This window comes from Tachysurus vachellii, chromosome 8, assembly GCF_030014155.1.
Source record: "Tachysurus vachellii isolate PV-2020 chromosome 8, HZAU_Pvac_v1, whole genome shotgun sequence".
NCBI lineage: Eukaryota > Metazoa > Chordata > Actinopteri > Siluriformes > Bagridae > Tachysurus > Tachysurus vachellii.
The window spans coordinates 13,179,135-13,197,634 of NC_083467.1; the positions used below are offsets into that span (position 1 = coordinate 13,179,135).

At 36.4% G+C, this 18,500-nt stretch overlaps 1 protein-coding gene across 1 annotated transcript; it reads right to left on the bottom strand.

The window, feature by feature from the left end:
• Window positions 1–297: 297 nt before the first annotated feature.
• shox (shox homeobox) lies at window positions 298–9,812 on the bottom strand. The gene is made up of 6 exons (XM_060876323.1): window positions 9,378–9,812; window positions 7,988–8,196; window positions 4,794–4,851; window positions 4,474–4,562; window positions 2,564–2,776; window positions 298–2,245 (listed from the first exon to the last, which is right to left on the bottom strand). The coding sequence occupies exons 1-6, from the start codon at window positions 9,625–9,627 to the stop codon at window positions 2,156–2,158; spliced, it is 909 nt and encodes a 302-aa protein (XP_060732306.1). The 5' UTR covers window positions 9,628–9,812; the 3' UTR covers window positions 298–2,155.
• Window positions 9,813–18,500: the final 8,688 nt, after the last annotated feature.

Here is an 18,500-nt window from a genome sequence, read left to right on the forward strand (position 1 = left end):
CATTGCCTAGTGGGAGATCTGATTGATCCTGTTGTAAACATTCTTTTATCATCTGTATCGCTGGTGCATTGCTCCTCAAGTGTGAGGAATAAGGAAAAAATCCTTTTCAAAGCCATGTCACATGCTATGCATTAAATGAATGCATGCTTGTGGTTATGTATAAACTCGATACATATCAGCTTTTAGCTTTACGGATGGAGCGCTGCTTCAGAAGTTGCTTTTTTTTAATTGTACATTTTTTCATGAAAATTCTGTGTTTATTTTGTCATTTTAAAGATGCATAACACATTATAAACCTTATTACAAATATTTATAATTTTATTGATAGTTTACTTGTACAAGATGTACATTCATTTTTTATGAAACAACAAAAGAAAATACAAACCCAATGGCAAATCATGTTTGGGCATGCTTTCATATGAAATGTCATTTATGGGATACAACAAATTTCATGGAGCTTCAAAAAAATTTCAGCACAAAGTTTGAGCATGTTCTCCATCGTCCCTGAAATGTTTGTAAACTCAGACACGCTACATTTTAGTCAAACAAATGTTTGCAAATCATATGTTTGTTTCAAACGGTTGCAAATGTTAGCCTTAAAAAGTATATAAAAATAATTGCAAAGCCATGTAAAAATGTACATGTGAAATTAGACCATTCAACATTTATAAACTTTCAGATAAAATAATAAATAAAAAGAACCTATGACTTCACTTTAAGAAACAGAAACATTCCTAAATACCATAATGAAGTGAACAACAAAACTGTACCACAATGGATCATTTATTGTCAGAGGTAGACCTAACTAGGATCTACTAGCTCAAAGGCAGTTTATATCGAAACAAATAGAAATCTTTACATACAGTGGGCTTGCAAACAAAACTGTCTTTTTCCTCATAGTATTATATTTAGTTCCTTTGACTGACAAAAGTTCATGACTGGCATTTGTGTCCATGTGCTAGAAATATGATACACTATTCAAAAGTGTTTAAAAAATTACTTTTGTAAATGCTTCTGTAGATTTAAATCAATTCATTAATTTGCTCTAAGTACTATTATTGAAGGATAGTCTTTGGTGGGCAATTTTTAGCCAGAAAAGCCTACGGTGCTAAAGAAATTGCTGTATATTTGTAAATAATCATGTTTTATTTTTTTGCCTGGTCTACCTCAATGTATGTCAAGATTAACAATGTACATATGCAAAACTATGTTTGAGTACCATCACACATGGGGAGTTATGGCACACGAGTGCAAATGACTTAGCAACTTATCATTTACACAGCCTGGGAAAAAAATGTGTCTGTTAAAAACAACTAGGAATACATCAATATCAGTGCCAAAAGAAATTGTTGTTTGTTGATTACCAAACATCAACTGCTATTTGTTTTTTTAATATATTTACAGTATTGCACTTATCTGCACATAATTGCATTTCAAATTAGAAAATTGCAGTGACCCTATTATTATTTTTGTCATTTTAATATATTTTGACGTTACCCCAATTTCACCCTCATATAGAAGTAGTATTTTCTTGCCATAAGGATTGTAAACACCTTGATACAAGACCTGAAGTGCAAAAGCTAGTTTCACTTCTATTCCAAATACACATTGCAAAAAAGAAAAGAGAGAGCCAAAATGATGGAAAATGAAAGCTGTGAAAGTTAAAAGTCCTTCATACCCATGCCCAGAGGGAAATATACAGGATTTATATTCCACTATGTATAGTGTTTCTTCAAAAACTTTTAAGAATAAGCAAGAGAAATTCAATTTTCATGATTGTACTCTTGGTGTGAGTGCTGCTTCCCATCTCTGTCCATTGTGGGTTTAAAAAATAAAAAACTATATATAAACTAGGTATGTGGTACTATGATGGAAGGTTGTCATAGCAGGGTGAATGTCAGTTACAATGGAAGCCCTCCCCATTAGAGCTATCCTTCATTTTAACACATGCTCTTGGCAGCAGCACAAACACAGTGGGTGGAGACAAATATGGCCGTTGCTTTTTTTTCTTTCAGTACGGCTGACAATCCGAACTTTTGAGTTTTGAGTCTCTCATTCTGAGAGTACTGACCAAGCTCTATCTTCCCTCAGTCACTCTGAGTCTGCCTTTTGCTTTGCTCATTTTCTAAGAGTCGCCACTCTTAATCGCTGGGTTTCAGACAGACATCCAGATATTTTTGTATGGTCCTGGGGCTGTGATCTGGGTCTGGAAAGGGCTGAGCCAGTGGCCTCCAAGCAGTCCTGCCTGTTGGGCGAAAAGTAAAAGGTGACTTCATTGGTATTTAATTACCTTTTTCTACAAGTGGTGTGTTTTGGCAGCTGGTTTTTGTGACATTTTTTTCACGTTCTCTTTACCCCCAAGCTCCCCCATGCTCTCTCTCACTCTCACTTTCTTTTCTCAGTACATTTTCTCTCTCTTTAGTTTTTATTTTGTTTTTGTTTTAACTGTGAATGTCATGGCCTTTTTCACAGGCGCAGTCTTGTGTGAGAAACAATTATCAGTTCAGAGCAGTAGAGACGCCCATGGGGGTCAGAGTCCAAGCGCCTCCGTGTGTTTTCTTGCCTTGAGTCGCAGGTCAGCGATGCTGGAGTTCTTGCTGTTGCTCTTGGCAGCCGCCGCTACAGCGGCCGCTGCCGAGGCTGAGTCTGCCAGCGAGGCGATTGGTAGTCCAAATGGTGGAGGAGGGAACATCAGGTAGGGAGCATGTGCTGCCAGGTGGGGGTGCAGGTGAGGATGCGAGTGGGTCACCCCCTCCAACTGCAGCTGCGCTTGGACCTGTGAACCAAGAGGAAAACAAATGCAGCATTACTTTGTGGCAGGCGTCTCAGCCTGAGGAGAGTCAGGGATCCAGTTACAGGCTTGAACACACCATGCTTCCCCCTTCGCTTCTCTAAACGCTTCCACTAACTGCATGTTTTCACTGAAAATAGGCCAGGGCTAACTCACACTTCTTTTTCATCTGAGTTAACATTGTTGAATTATGTAGTGTGCCCAGCCAACGTAATAGTCAAAGGAATCTGATCAGTTGAAAAGCTCTGTGCATTAGTATGATTCATGAAACTTTGCATCCATGCATGCAATCCTACAGGAGCTCGTACTCCTAATTATGTATTCAATTGCATGAATAAACAATTTTGCTCACAAATATGGCTATAAATATTTATTGAGATGTATTCCTAGGCAAAAAGGAAAGAGGTACCAGCAGCCAGTATAAAATATAGAGTTGCACGTTTTCGACAATTATTTTAATATGATGAGGTGAAAATTATACATCACTCGCTTTTGCTTTTTTTCTTCCACCAATATATCTAGTTTTGCGTAAGTATCGTATAAAACATTTGTGCCATCTGTTTAGACATCCAAATCAAACAAAGCATGTCTCGTGCTGTGTTGGTTTTTTGTGATGAATTTGCACGGTTTTTTGTTGTTGTTTTTTTTACTTTCTCAGAACATGGAAAAGATAATCGGTCATTTTATATTTTTATTGCCCTTAGATATAGCCATATTTATGTGAGATATGATCAAAATGCACATCACGCTATTAACTTACACAGCTATTTATAATTCCGTAATACCAACTTTCCTGCTGACATAAAAGTGAGAAGCACGTGCAGCTCTGTAGTACCGCTCGCGCCGTCTGGACAACAGGTGGCGGACATTTTGCTACAGAGAAAGTGGCGCCTGTTTTTGTCTTCCTCTCTCCGTGCTAGTGTTATGGTGTCAGTATTCAGGTCTCCGTACTCCTGCCCTGCCAGTGCCGCTCACAGCCAATATCCTGCGCTATATTTCTCCCCACCGTAAGCTCTTTAATCTAGCTGCACCGTTAGCTTAATGAGCGCTGCTTTTTTCCGACTGACTGACGCGCTCGCGCTTCCAAAACACACACTGGATCAAATGTCTCTCTAATCTCACTTTCCTCTCATCGAGGCTCACAGTTGAAAAGGTCTGACATGGCTCCAAGTTTGCGACCCCAGCCTCGTACAAACCTTTCGACAACGTGGTCCGCCATTACGCTAAAAAAAAAAAAAGTCAGTGCACTTGGTGTTCAGCCCTAAAGCCAGCGGTGTGTCCACTGTTTGGTTTTAACGCTCGAGCTGCCAGCTGACTGATGAGCTGGATGTGTGGGCTGTGAAATCAGAACCTTCTGAACTTTAGACATACAGGACCATAACTGGGCAGTGCATCGACCCTATCCAAAAGCCGTACATTACCTTACTAAACAGTGTGCCAAAATAATGTTCTACATATAGACACAAGCTGTGATTTGCTATTTTTATCCATTTATTTTGGGCAGGTTTGGGACGTGGTCCATAGGCTCCTTCTTAGAGGATATGGAGCTCGGAGATATAAGGATCAGACAAACTGTCTTACAGTATGTTTGCACCACAGCATTATTATTATATAAGATTATCAATTTAAAACGATCCTTTTAATATAGAAAGAAATAGTTTTGGTTGAGTTGATGTTCATACCTGTTGAAATGGCATTCTCAAGGCGCCCATGTTAACGTAGGGAGCGACTCTGCATGCGTCCAAGTGACTGGCGGAGCCCAAAATCACACCTACAAGCATACAGTAATCACAATTAGAAGTCAGGTGCTAATGGTAATATCATTTCATGATGCATACTGCAAGAGAATCAGTCATTTTTAACGGATCAATTAGACGACTGATAATTTGCGAAATTGCAGGAAGTAGTGAAACTCCTCTTCACCATCTCCCCTGGCCTGCGTTAAAGACTAAGCCTATATCCATAGGCCTCAACTAACTTCTAGAAATATTTTACCATGTACCTTTGTGCATCTGATTTTCTTGTTTTCGGCATTTTGCTCTTCTGTTCTGAAACCAGACCTGAAACACAAATGACAGTAAATGAGTTTGAATGGCGAGTTCAATATTAAAATATAACATATTTTACATTTTTATAACATATAACATGACATATAACACAAAATTATATTTTGAGCCATGTCCCTAACCATGTCTAATTTAGGAATGGGTGTGTTTACTTATCCAGACGACATGAAATATACTGTACAGCGATTTATATCATGATTTTGTATAAAACTATTTGGGGAAAAAAATTATTATAATATATATTATACACTCTGTATTTTGTACATTTACAGTTACTGCCAGTCTTAAACGGTGTAAATTAAAATAATAATAATAATAATAATAATAATAATAATAATAATAATAATAATATAAAAATAATAAGCACGTTGTATGAGGTAGGCCTGTGTGCTGTAAGTGAATGTCTTCTACTCTTTACAAATGACCATTTAATTAAAATAATAAGCTAATTCTTAAACAAGGGAATCCCTTAGATTTGTTGGGTGACTGTTTTGTTAAAATTATATTTCTTCAGTGGCAATATTAGTGATTTATGACATTTAACAGCGCTGGTAAGTAAAGTAAAGCCTATATTCAAGACAAAAACTACAGCTATGTGAATTTAGCTAACACTGTTTGCCTATTTTTTTATAATACAGAATGTGTTTTTGTGCATGAGTGAGGGTCATGAATGTCTGAGTGGCATTTTCAATAATAAGATGGAAAAAAATCAGTGAAGTGGTTTAACGCGACTGTGATACTGGCGTTATTGAGCCCACACACTGCTCAGTGCTTCATATCTAATCATAGCGTTTAATGACCACATTATCAGACGTACTAAAGGTCCGGGTCACCTTCGCTCTTGCTCTACTCTGTTTTGAAAGTGTGTCAATTTTATTTAGAAGAATGCAATGATATTATTATTATTATTATTATTATTATTATTATTATTATTATTATTACTACTACTACTACTACTACTACTAATAATAATAATAATAATAATAATAATAATAATAATAATAATAATAATAAAAATCATCTTGTGTTAATAAATTCAGGTTAGTATTGTTGACGTTGTATTTTCCGTTTTTCCGTTTTGTTTAATAATAAGTGCCTTATGTGATATTGAAAACAAATCAATTTTCCGTTCGAGATCAATTCTAATTATCTATCAGTATGCTAAGCGAAGTGAATAACACTGGTTTAGACAGTTATTTCTTCATTAAGGGCCACTCAATGATGCATTTCGCAAATCCCCTAATCCGATTTCCTTTTGATTTTTATTAGAGACAGTGAATAATGACATTTAATTTAGCTCTGCACCAGGAACCGAAAGATATTAGTTGTAATTGAATTACTGCCTTCTCTTCACCAAGGTCTCATAACTTTCAATTAGATTCCTGACAGCTGCTCGGTGTGAGGTTTCTGTATAACACTTCAGTAACAGGTTAATATCGGCTATCCACCTCGTGTCTTACAATTTCAACACCAGCGTTTAAGCTGAAATCAATTTTGTTCCCTTGCTACTGGAAATATTGTGCGTTTGTTGTCTGCATTCTGGTACAAACACGACCTTGTGCCAAAATATGTAAAGAACATATTCTTAAATTCTATGGGTTTATTTCTATATTTATTTATTTTTATCAAAAGGCCACAGCACCTATAGACTGGTTTATATGAGCATGTTTAATATGATTTGTCCTGAATCTCTGAAAAGGATATTTTTTAAAGATTGGCCCAGTGGAAAAGCTGCACCGTCTAACCGGAGCACAGCAGAGCCCCAGCACCAGCCACTGTCCAATTAGATTATTTCTAATACATTTTTATGGGAACAGTATATCAAGCCAATGGTAGATATTACAAAGATAACGCTGGAGAAAATGAGGTGTGTGACATAAGAAGGTGTCCCCTGCAGCAGCAGTTCAATCTCTTCATTAATTTTAATGATGTGGTTAGATCTTTCCGCAGCACATAAGCAAGTTTACCTCTGATCGCTGGTGCTGCTGAAACTAAAGGAGCCATTTCATATCCGCACTCACTCCGGTAACTCAAACTCGCCCAAACAGACAAATTGCTTTTATAATTTATTCTTAAATATCTGCCTTCATAAGCACATTTTTAATGTTATCATGTTTCTGCTGTACCAGAAATACCATTTATAATTACTAACCAAAATGTTTTTTTTTTCCCACTAGTCTTTTATGTTATATACCTATCATATACAGGACGAGCTGCATCATACAGTATATACATACTATAATTGCAGGATATAATCTACACTGTGGTTATATCTAGGATTTTATATCGTATATCTAGGACAAATGAATAACATTTAATATATTACGTTTGTAAAAGAATATGTGACGCTACAATGGACTGCCGGGGAATGTTATATAATAATAATAATAATAATAATAATAATAATAATAATAATAATAATAATAATAATAATAATGAGCAACAGTGAGATCATATAGTACCAAATTATAACCCCAATGTTTTTTATTATTATTATTATTATTATTATTATTATTATTATTATTATTAATATTATTATTAATTATTAATTATTATTAATTGTTATTAATAACAATTATTATTGTCGTTGTTATTTGTTGTTGTTATTTGTTGCTGCTGTTTTTTGTTTACTATAATTATTAGTTTTTTAGTAATAGAACTGGTAGTATTAGCAGCACAACAAACTGTGTTTCCAAGGGGATCAGGATGTGTTTTCTTAAAGAACACAGGCCTGTTAAACTTCAATCATTTGTGAGCAAAGGTGTTGCATATAAATCAATAAGCGTACTGAAGAGCCTTTTATCTTCATTTTTACAGCATTTGGCGTCATCCATTCCTTCAGGGTCTAAAAATTACAAATGTATCGAATAGTTAATATCTAATATGGTGATAAGGCAGTACACAGTGGTGTGTTTAATGTGTATAAACTGACGCTATGTGAAAGTTGTGTTAGAAAACCAGCCCTGAAAGGACACTTATTATGGTTCCAGCCCGGTATAATCGGCCTGCTAAAAATAACCTCAGCCTGCTAAACGTTTCCATTGTGCATATAGAATGTGTCTAGGCCTAAATGTTCTTAAAAAGTGTGATTTTTTTTTCAGGCATTAACAGCACTGGTAAGAGCTCTTACCTGAACCCTGGCCTCGGACAGTCCCAGTCTTTGGCTTAGCTCTTCTCGCATGAACGCGTCTGGGTAATGCGTCTCATCAAACAAGCGCTCCAGTTCATTCAGCTGCTCTAAGGTAAAATTTGTCCTGCTACGTCTCTGTTTCAGTTTACCCTGGGCGTCCTCGTCCTCCGACTTCACCTCTTCCTTCTTTTCTTTGCACTCATAAATCCCTAGGAAAAAGGCAAAACTCGTTACTACAAGCTGCCTCGTACAGTTGTATGTAGGCTATGCTGAAACAGTTTACCGTGTCAGTGTGATAAATATACAGACGAGTTTCTTTTTGTTCCTTCAAGCAACAACACAGCGCTCTGAGCAAAACATACAGTGGGCTGCCACAGAAGGCTTGTTTATTGCCAACAGTGTTCTAAAGTATCGAAAACTTTGACAGAAACAGAAACTGTACTTAGGCATCATACTACAGACATCACACTCAAAAGTAATCTATTAAATATTGGGTTTTTAAATAATGTTTAAAATATGCACTTGTTTAACATCTATAGAGAAATTCCACTCAATAGGTAAAACATATCAGCATAAGACAAATAGCATAGTAACGTTCTATTATACGAATATGTCATTAAAAATCTTCATCAGATTAGACTGAGACTTTACATACATCTGTAATTACTGATGTTACCTAATTTTGGCAAAATTATGCTCGCAATAATTATTCCGCCCAAACATTTGCTGTAAAAAACACATAATCATCATCATTCTTCTTCTTCTTCTTCTTCTTCTTCTTCTTCTTCTTCTTATAATTATTATTATTATTATTATTATTATTATTATTATTATTATTATTATTATTATTGGGCCTACTTCACGAAAATATATGAGATATTTCTAAATTATATTTATAAATAGTTGGGTGTCTTGTTTTTCGTGTGATTTTTTATAGAACACTGCGAAAATAGTGAAACAGGTTTAAATGCAAACAATCTTATCTATATAGGTTGTTTTGATTGTTTTGCTTTGCTAGTTAGTTAGTTTGTTTTTTAGCATTTTATTGTCGTTTATTGATTTTTCTGGTTATAATGGACGAACCAAGGCCTTTTTATGTCATGTAACATCATTTGCTCACTAAAATATTAGATAATAAGATAAACAATTAATAATCGTGAGATTCATGAATTCTGGTAAATGCCTGTTTTAAAGTTAGGATTAAATCTATATCTTACATTAGTTTCAGAACAATCAAAACATGTCCTTTGTGAGCAATTGAAATATTTATACAAGTTTGAGAATATTCTTTGTGATTTGATTTAAAACATTAACACACAAACTTAACATTAGCTGGATATTTTCACGCAGCGCTGGTTTCAGGTTTGAGGAAGCCGTGCACGTCTCTTACCGTCACTCGCCCTGGCCACGTTAAACTCCTTCAGCTTGTCCTTGTCCAGCTCCACGTGTTCCTTGAATAGATGTACGGGACAGTGCGTATTGCTGTCAGTAATGTCCTGCAGGCTGCCATCCGAGTTTCCCAGCTCCCTGGCCCGCGCCAAGCCGCTCTCCAAAACTTCCCTGTACGTGATGCTCTCTTTGCTGCTCTCCTTGCTCTTCTGGTCGAAGGATTTCGACACGAACGCCGTGAGTTCTTCCATGGTTGGAGAAGAAGCGCTCCTGATGGCACAAATCCACTTTACGACCCTAACGCGCTGCTCTCTCTCGCTGACTCTCTCTCTCGCTCGGTCTGTATGTGTGTATGTCTATGTGTGTGTATGTGTGTGAGCTCGATCGTAAACGCGCAGATGTTGGAAAGGGGGGTGTACGAGGAGGAGGAGGAGGTTTAGATCACTCCGGTTGGTGTGTCTGTGTTTTTGGAGATCACACTATTTATACGGCGCTCACCTCGGCCCAGCCCCCACCGCCGTGTCCTGAGCAATTACAGGCTCCTCTCGCTCCTGAATTCAACTTTCAGCAGCTTTGCTTCAAATCAATGCCGCCGTGGAGCCCCTTAATATGATTACACTCCATTAAACATGCCTACGGTGTTGTGGAACCGGGGAGCCGTGTTTAATTAATTCCGCGATAATTTCATTAAAGCTATTAGGTGATATGAATCGTGCCATAACATGAGCGGATTTGCCTGGACTCATGGTGCATTGACGCAATTTGTGGACAGTTTTTAAAAAATATATATTAAAAAAAAAATTATTGTCTATTGTTAGGAATTAAAGTCAAATGAACGCATGTTCCCGAAACCCACCGTTTAAAAGAAGAAAAAAAAGATTTACAGCAAAGATTCACTGATTATTTGAGCAATCAGTCACAAGCGCGGATATTTTTCATAATTGCATGAATTTAATTCAACTTTTGCATCCTACATAAAGTTGCTATTTTGTTATTAAAATATTAAATATAGTATATAGCCTGTAATATTAGCCACCCTGCCTGAAAACAGTGGTGTAGGTTTGCTGTGTAACATTTGTTGGATATTTTTATTTGTGTTGTGTGTAAATATTAAGTTATAATAATATTTACATTTTATCTATATTATGGTAATTAAGTATTAGTCTACCGCATATTGTATGTTGTACACTTTTAAGATAAATTATTTGTTTTTTGGAAAATAATTTGAAAGTTTCTTTGGTAACATACAAATAAGGACCTAATCCTAGCAGTGCTTTGATTTTACTTCTACTACTAGTAATAATAATAATAATAACAATAATAATAATAATAATAATAATAATAATAATAATAATAATAATAATAATAATAATAACTGGTCGAATTCAACGAGTCTGTACGTTTGTCTGCTGATGATTGTCTGACTGATGAGACTTTATTTATCCCAATCCTATTTAAAACTGCCATCACACGTGGGGATATTCCAACATGTGACCTTGAGCTTCGTGCTGCTGTATTTTTCCTGCATTAATTAAGTACTGCTCACTCCGCGGTTGAAAGTTAACACTGACTGATATGTGAGAAACGATTCAGGCTAATGTGTGTCATTAATCATCTCAGTAAAACACCTTCTAACGTATATAAATGAGTATATTTTCTATTTCTGCATCCTTATCCTTATTATTATTATGACTAAGTAGATTTTTATTTTATTCTTAAGCCAGAACATTAAGTCATGCACATATAATCAATATGCGGATTATAGTATATATTTAATATTGTAGTCATTTTTATGTCTATTTATCTTTTCGTACATACAATTGTAAATAGCACAAATGTGTGTTCTAAGTGTTTTTTTTTGTTATAAGGTGGTTTCAGAGGTATCAGGTGCACCTGAATTTAACGTACAGCCTATTGATTTTACACCACTGTCTATTTTTAAAAAAATTTCTCTACAGCTGCAGTATTTTTCCAGTATTTTTGTATTGTTTTTTTTAAATATAATTATTTACATTTTTCATCATGGCATTAGTGAATTATACAGTTGTGAAACCTAGTCCCAGTGCATGAGCAGAAAACACGTGTGTGTCCCAATCAGCAGCTGCTTCGGGCGTGTACAAGAGAATTGTTTCTTATAGCGCATTTTACACTAAGTGTCTGTCCTTAAAGAGGCACGATCCATATTTTAAACTATCTGTTATCGGCAGACGGGATATGGGAACCAAGCACGCCCTCCCTTCCCCTCTCAGTTCCTGACAAACACATTTCTAGATGCAGTTTGTATGAGTCTGCTTCACAATCTCTATACATAGATACATCTGCAGAGAGCCAATAACAAAACTGACATTTTCACATTTGTTTTAATGAGTTTATTAGATGATAATGAGATGAGATGGACATCCCATGCGAAATAGAGAGGGAAATTTAAAATATGTATAAATCACTAGGTAAATATAGGTCTAGTCTATTTCATAATGCGCTATTCGTCTCCTTGTTTTGTAGTATTTAAGTTCAGTAATTTAAGTTCAATTTGGTAAATGACCAAAGCTGACATAATGAAATGATAATTAGGTTGTGAAAGGGTTCAGAGGCAGTAGGGCCTGGGGGCGGACAGGCTGATAGATGGCAAACTGAAAATAAATAAATCGTCAAATAAAATATCGATAGGAGGTTTAAAACTGAAGCTACATGATAATGATCATTAATCTCGTGTCATATTTGGCTGAAAGCGCGTTTAGGGAGAAAAGGGGGATCATATCATTTTTAAGAATCTGTGTGCTAATGTAATATCACGTCAGCCAATTGTATGTCATATACTTATCAAATCAACAACGAAACTTTCAAATATCTATCCAGATGTTTTCCAGAAGTGCGCAGGTCTCCGTGGCACGCGGATGGACAGAGCGCACGGGAACAACAATAGATAGAGTTCCCCGTGATTTACATGATCATTATGTTATTCCTTTAGTGAAGAAGATTCACATTTTCTCTGAGTGAGAGACCCAATAAAATACTGACCCCTTCGGTCCTTTTTAAAAGCGGTACTGCTTGTTAATCCCTGTTCCTGTGTTTGTTACCTTTTCTGCAATGGCATTACAGGAAGAAGAAAAAAAAGTCTTTTTTGCATAATTGATTATCCTAGTTGATCTTAGATATATACCTACCTGAATATTTCAGGGTGATACATTTCAGAACTACTGCACACTGGATTGTATGTCAGATCAAGGGCCAGCCAATGTCTCTGAACTGTCCGCACAGTATAATTGTTTATTTTTGTTTTAAATACTCAATCCCCAGTGTGTGTTTTTGTGCGCAAAATAGAGATAAATGTCTCTAACCATTTGCATTAAAAATACGGCCCATTAGCTCGTAGCTTTGATTAAATTTTGGCACTTTAGGATGTTAAGAAACGGAGTGCCGTGTATGAAGGTGCACGACGAAGTGTGGTGTGTTTTAGAGCGCACCAAGGTCCTGTATAAGCGGTGGGTGGGTTTGGAGGGGTGGAGGAGGCGCGTGTTGGCTGATGGCCATGTAATCTGTGAGCTAGTGATCAGTCCCTGTTGCATCAAGCCTGTCTTTAGCTGGATGAGTGCGGTGGAGCTTCAAGCAGCCTTCATTCCTGTTCGGCTTTAGGATCTTGTTAGTGGCGAGAACGAGAAGAGTCAGAGGTTTTTTTGTTGTTGTTTTTTATATGCAGCAACTCCATGCTAACTCTGACCAAATGGCAAGAACACCGTTTGAACTTGATGGTTTCTTTGGATTAATCCCGTATGTGTGTGAACGTAATACTTCTAGGTTCAGATTTGAAATTATAGGTTTATTTTCTGCCATATCTTTTTTTTTTTTTTGGCAAACCTATTTGTTCACCTGATTAATCCAAGTTTTAAAATGCCCCAGTTTAAAAGGGGTTTCCAGAAATTCAGACACGATTGAGTGTTATGCACGATCATGCATGCATCTGAGTTAATGATCAGTAGTTTACTCTAAACGCTTTGCCCTAAGATTTAATAGTTTTCGTTCTGCTTCATGTTACAATCGCACTTTTGTTAAGAGGCAACACATTGTTACTATCATAGACTATAGGTCAATAATTAGTGCAAATGTATCACAGATTCTGACAGTTAAATTAGTGTTGTATCTATAGTGAGACATCTGTCCATTTTGAATAAATGTTCATATCACTAGATATTTTAAGCTACATTCAGTCACAATCTATATTTACATATTCGTTTTTATTTCATTATTTTAATTTAAGTATTAAACTAATTTAAAAAATAATGTTGTTGTTGTCCGAAATACGAAGAGAGAGAGAGCGAGCGAGAGAGAGCGAGCGAGAGAGAGAGAGAGAGAGAGAGAGAGAGAGAGAGAGAGACCCCTAGAGCACGTGTTTGTTTTAAATGTATTTTCCCCCCTCGAACACTATCTGCCCACAGGGTAACGTTACCAACTAAAAAGAGGCATGAAATTGACTTTACACCCAAAAATGTTGAGGCGATTTGTTGGAAAAACATAATAATCCAAAGCCTGCTCTACTCTTGATCTCTCCGATTTGTTTTCTTTCCTCTTCACCATTTTTACAACAAGGGAACTTATTTGAAGCCATGGTCCACATCGTTCATTGTAGAACTGGTACAGGCTTGCCATGTGAATGGGGTGTGATTTATTCTTTCATATAATCAGTTTCAAGTTGTTTATGTGATTTTGTGGGAAAATTACGACTATCATCAAAGACAGTTTTACATCATTGTCTTTTGTAAATGAGGATTTTTGCTAAAAAAAAAAAACAAACAAACAAACAAACAAACAAACAAAATAAATAAATAAATAAATAAATAAATAAATAAATAAATAAATAAATAAATAAAAATAAAACAATTCACAAATGTAACTCCAGTAGGCATTTAAGGGGATGTGCAACAAACACCAGAGATCATCGAAGCAAACCGATAGAGACATATGAAGTAACCCATGTTTCTTTTATAGATTCTATTATCGATTTTTCTTCCATGTAAGTGATTTTATTTCCCTGTGAAAATATTGCATGACATGCTATGAAATTAAAAATAGACTGAGTTCATTTGTAAAATCAAAGGCCTTTACTTCTAGCCTTTACATGGCACTGCTAAGCAGCAAAAGCAGCATAATAAGCACCTTAGTGCATAATAATTCTTCAGACTTCAATGGCACATTATACATAAATTCTGCATTTATTTAGCACTCAATATTCAAACTGAAATGTAATTTAAAGCTTTATTAAATAATAAATCATTTATTTATGATGATTAGTCTTTTAAACTAATTCATAATTGTATTATAATTTAATATTTTTATAAAACAATGCCTTCTTTCTGATGTAAAATAAAGTAGGGCATAATATATATTTACGTTTGCTTGATGATGTTCTGTAACAAAATTAACAAATAAAAGCTCAAAGTAAACTTATTCTTGCATGGAATTATTTAAAAGGTTTTTGAATTTGAAGGTTAGTAAGAAATAATGTTTTGTCGAATTCTCCTCTAAAGCCATTGTTATTTTTATAGCCTGCAAAATTTGGAATATCATTTTGGGGATAATGTTTGGCCAGGCTGCCCAAGAGAGTTTACTGCAAAGATTCAGATCTGATAAAGTATGACTCATATAGCAGCAACAATGTTTTATCTGTCACAGGTCAAAGGCCCGTGTAGCTTGCTAGATGAGACGTGACAGGGGAATTTCAGTAAGAGGATCTTTCCTGATGATATCAGAGTTAATAGCCTGGGACTCTAGGGAAATAAAATGGCTCAGCACAATACGCTCGAATCAATACCATAAGAACAAGTTTATAAAAGATGCACAACGTAGTGTTTTAGATCCTCATTCACAAATAAGCTTTATGCTTCATGTGCTCTCACAATTGTTCAGTGCTTATATCTGTGGGGTCAAAAGGACATACATGAGTGCTGATATTGGTCATGGTTTTGCGAAGAGCCTTCTGGGTTCTGTATCCAGAAAGGCAATTAAACCTGCAGATTAAACATGATTATAGGAGCATCGATGAACTGTGAATTATGATGTCAATTAGTTCACACCCAAAAGGTGCCAGAGGATTTGGAGTTATTTCTGTCACCTGAAATTGAGAAGAAACCTTATATGCATATTAGACCTCTTGGTGCATATCATTCATATAATAGAATTCTTTTAATGGAGATGTACAAGTTTCGCTGCATCAGCTCTGATGAAACATATAAATTTGGTCATGCTTTTGGTCATGCATTTGGTCATGCCTCTACTGGTTGATTATGAGGTTATCCTCTCCTCCCCTAGTCTTACATAAAACACACAGTTATTGCATGGCTAGAGAATATGATCAATAAAAGCTTGTGATCATTGCATCCTGCGGTCAAAACTGGAGACAGACACACTACCCCTTGCCTCTAGCATACATTGATTTGGTTCGAGTAGATATGTTTCATGGTTGCCTTGGCAGGCATTGTTAAATTAACCAAAGACTTTTTGCTTACTGTAAGTGGGTGGTTTAGTATATGCAATGTACGCCATTATTACTAGCAAACAGTTTCTTGTGACACTTGAAGATAGTGCACCCATTTTATATTAAGACAAGCTTTTATGGGGCTGCCCAACACTTGCTCAATCATGCAATTAAATGATTTTATTTTAAGCCACGTTTTTTGTTACCCTGTATTGGTTAGAGATGTGTGGCGCATCCATTTGTTGAGGGTGATTTATGCAGTCATCTTAAGAAGCAGAAGTCACCGATCGGCAGGATCATTAAGATTAATTAGTGCAGAGATGCAGAGTGGCAGGCCTGATTAAGAGCCACTGGAGATGGCTAACACTGCTGAGGTGAGGGTGAGGAGCTCATCTCTTCCCCTCCCTAACTCCCTTACTCCCTTACTCCCTTCTCTCTCTCTCTCTCTCTCTCTCTCTCTCTCTCTCTCTCTCTCTCTCTCTCTCTCTCTCTCTCTCTCTCCCTGAGGCCTGCTAGTTGAATGGTGGGGGAACTGAAGAGACCACCATCTGTAGACGAGCTCACCAGTCACCCCATCTGTCATGCTGTATTCCCCTGTCCCCTTGGGCTTAGCCATTCAGCCACTGCTAGAACCAGTAGCGGCCACAGGGTTGAAGCCTCCCTGACCCCTAAGGTAGAGTACTATAGATTAGGGTAAGTTCACATGAACAAAACTATATGCACTGATGTCTGGATAACTGCATCCTTTATTTTTAGAACTCTGCTTTACTAAAGAATTTGTATTATCATAAAATGAAATATTTTCATAAAATGCAGGAAAAACAACACTTTAATAACATAGTAATATATATGTGTGCTTGTGTGTGTGTGTGTGTTTGTCTGTGTGTGAGTGTGTGTATGCCTGAATGTGAGTGTGTGTACCTGGTTGCAACAATAAAAACAATCAGGAAGCACCCCCAGGCATTGCCTGTTGTTGAGTTCAGACTCTGAAAATTCAAAAAGCTGGCTCTCATCTCTTACACGTCTCCTTTAGTTCCAGGCAAAGCCCCACTGAGACCTGTACATGGCCACTGACTGCCAGAAGGCCCCAAACAAGAGATGGACCACACAATCATGTTAAGCCTTAAAGGATATTATGTACTGCCTTCCAATCAGACCACCTGTCATTGCACATGCATTTGTGTGTCTGAAGCATCGCTCGATGTGTCACAAGACATGGCTTCATTTAAGATAGTGTGTGAAAATAACAACAACAAAAAATACAGAAGCAGCAAAGATAAATTGATTTCTTTATTGTCACTATATTGCACATGCTCGGACAAATTGCTTTGATTTCAGACCAAAGTCTTATTTTGTGTGATTTTTTATTAGTTCATTCAGTGAAAATCAATGTTTTTCTTAGTCTAATTTTTTTAACAGTCAAAAAAATAATCATCAGTAATTTGCTTTGTGAATATATACAGGATTGTGTATCAGGCCCATTTTTCTGAGAAGCATTGAAGGCTGATACAAAGAGACAATTCAGGATAAAAACTCAGATAAAAAAAAAAATTGGTGACTATAAACGACAATTGATTCTATCTCTATTTCTTTGATATACCTGAGGTGAGCATGAATTTGAAGCGAGCGGGGGTGCTGTCATATGAAATGTAAAACGTAACAAATCTTCCACAAGCACCTAAACAATAGGGCTCTCACTAAACAAGGCCCGTGTATGCAATATCTTTCAAAAGGCTGGCGTGCATAATCACAAAATATTGGCCACATTAGATATCACACACACAAAAATAGCCCTGCAATAGTGGAGAGAAAAAAACATAAAGAAACGTGAGTGGCCTGAAGCACTGGAGCTATATTCTATTCAAAACTTGTTTTCCTGAGAATTAGGCAATTGACTAATGGTGTAAATGCTGTTAATTAGCCGTGCAGAAATCCAAGCAGGCTTTTCTGCCTGTAACTAATAAGAAATCAATTAGCTAATGAATTGGTCATTAAGTGAAAAGCTAATCTTAGTCGGGGCATTTTTTAATGATTTTGTCTATGATCCTGTCTAATTGCCGTTGTCATACAGAGCTCTCAGCTTTCAGCATGGCTAATGAAGCTTCATTAGATCATAACTGGCACTCTTGGAAGATTTAGAGGCAAACCTGCTTCCCAATTATTTTTAATTGCCAGACATTCACACAAACAAGTGCTGCACCTTGTGGAACAGGAGAGGAGATCAGGCTTCGCCAACATCTCCTTCATTACTTCATTTGAAACGATTAGAGACATGTTCAGGGTCGCTGTTTTGCTGATGTTTTCTTCCTAATGTAAAGACACTCTACATTTCGATAGTGTGGATTATTGTATTCTTTGTCACTTTGATTACCATCCAGCAAGAAATCTTGTTTCCTTCTCTCTCTCTCTCTCTCTCTCTCTCTCTCTCTCTTTCTCACACACACAAACATACACAGAAAATCACTCACACATGGACTGAGTCCCCGCTAACTGTGGCAGCCAAGAAGTGAAGAGAAGACAGGGTGCCTCACAGCTATGAGTAATTAAGACAAAATAACTTTGTTTTATATTCTTTCTTATCAATCATGCCCAAAAAATTCTCAATTTCTAAATTTTCCACTTTCAAGTGCCTCTTTCCCCAGTGAACGAAGGGTC

Bases quoted from the DNA above. Each gene is read 5' to 3' on its own strand.
- shox (XM_060876323.1), bottom strand. From the start codon at position 9,627: ATGGAAGAACTCACGGCGTTCGTGTCGAAATCCTTCGACCAGAAGAGC. The intron at 8,197-9,377 runs GTAAGAGACGTG...CCTTTTTCCTAG, and splicing joins CGTGGCCAGGGCGAGTGACG to GGATTTATGAGTGCAAAGAA. The intron at 2,777-4,473 runs GTATGAACATCA...CTTGGTTCACAG, and splicing joins TGAGAATGCCATTTCAACAG to GTCCAAGCGCAGCTGCAGTT.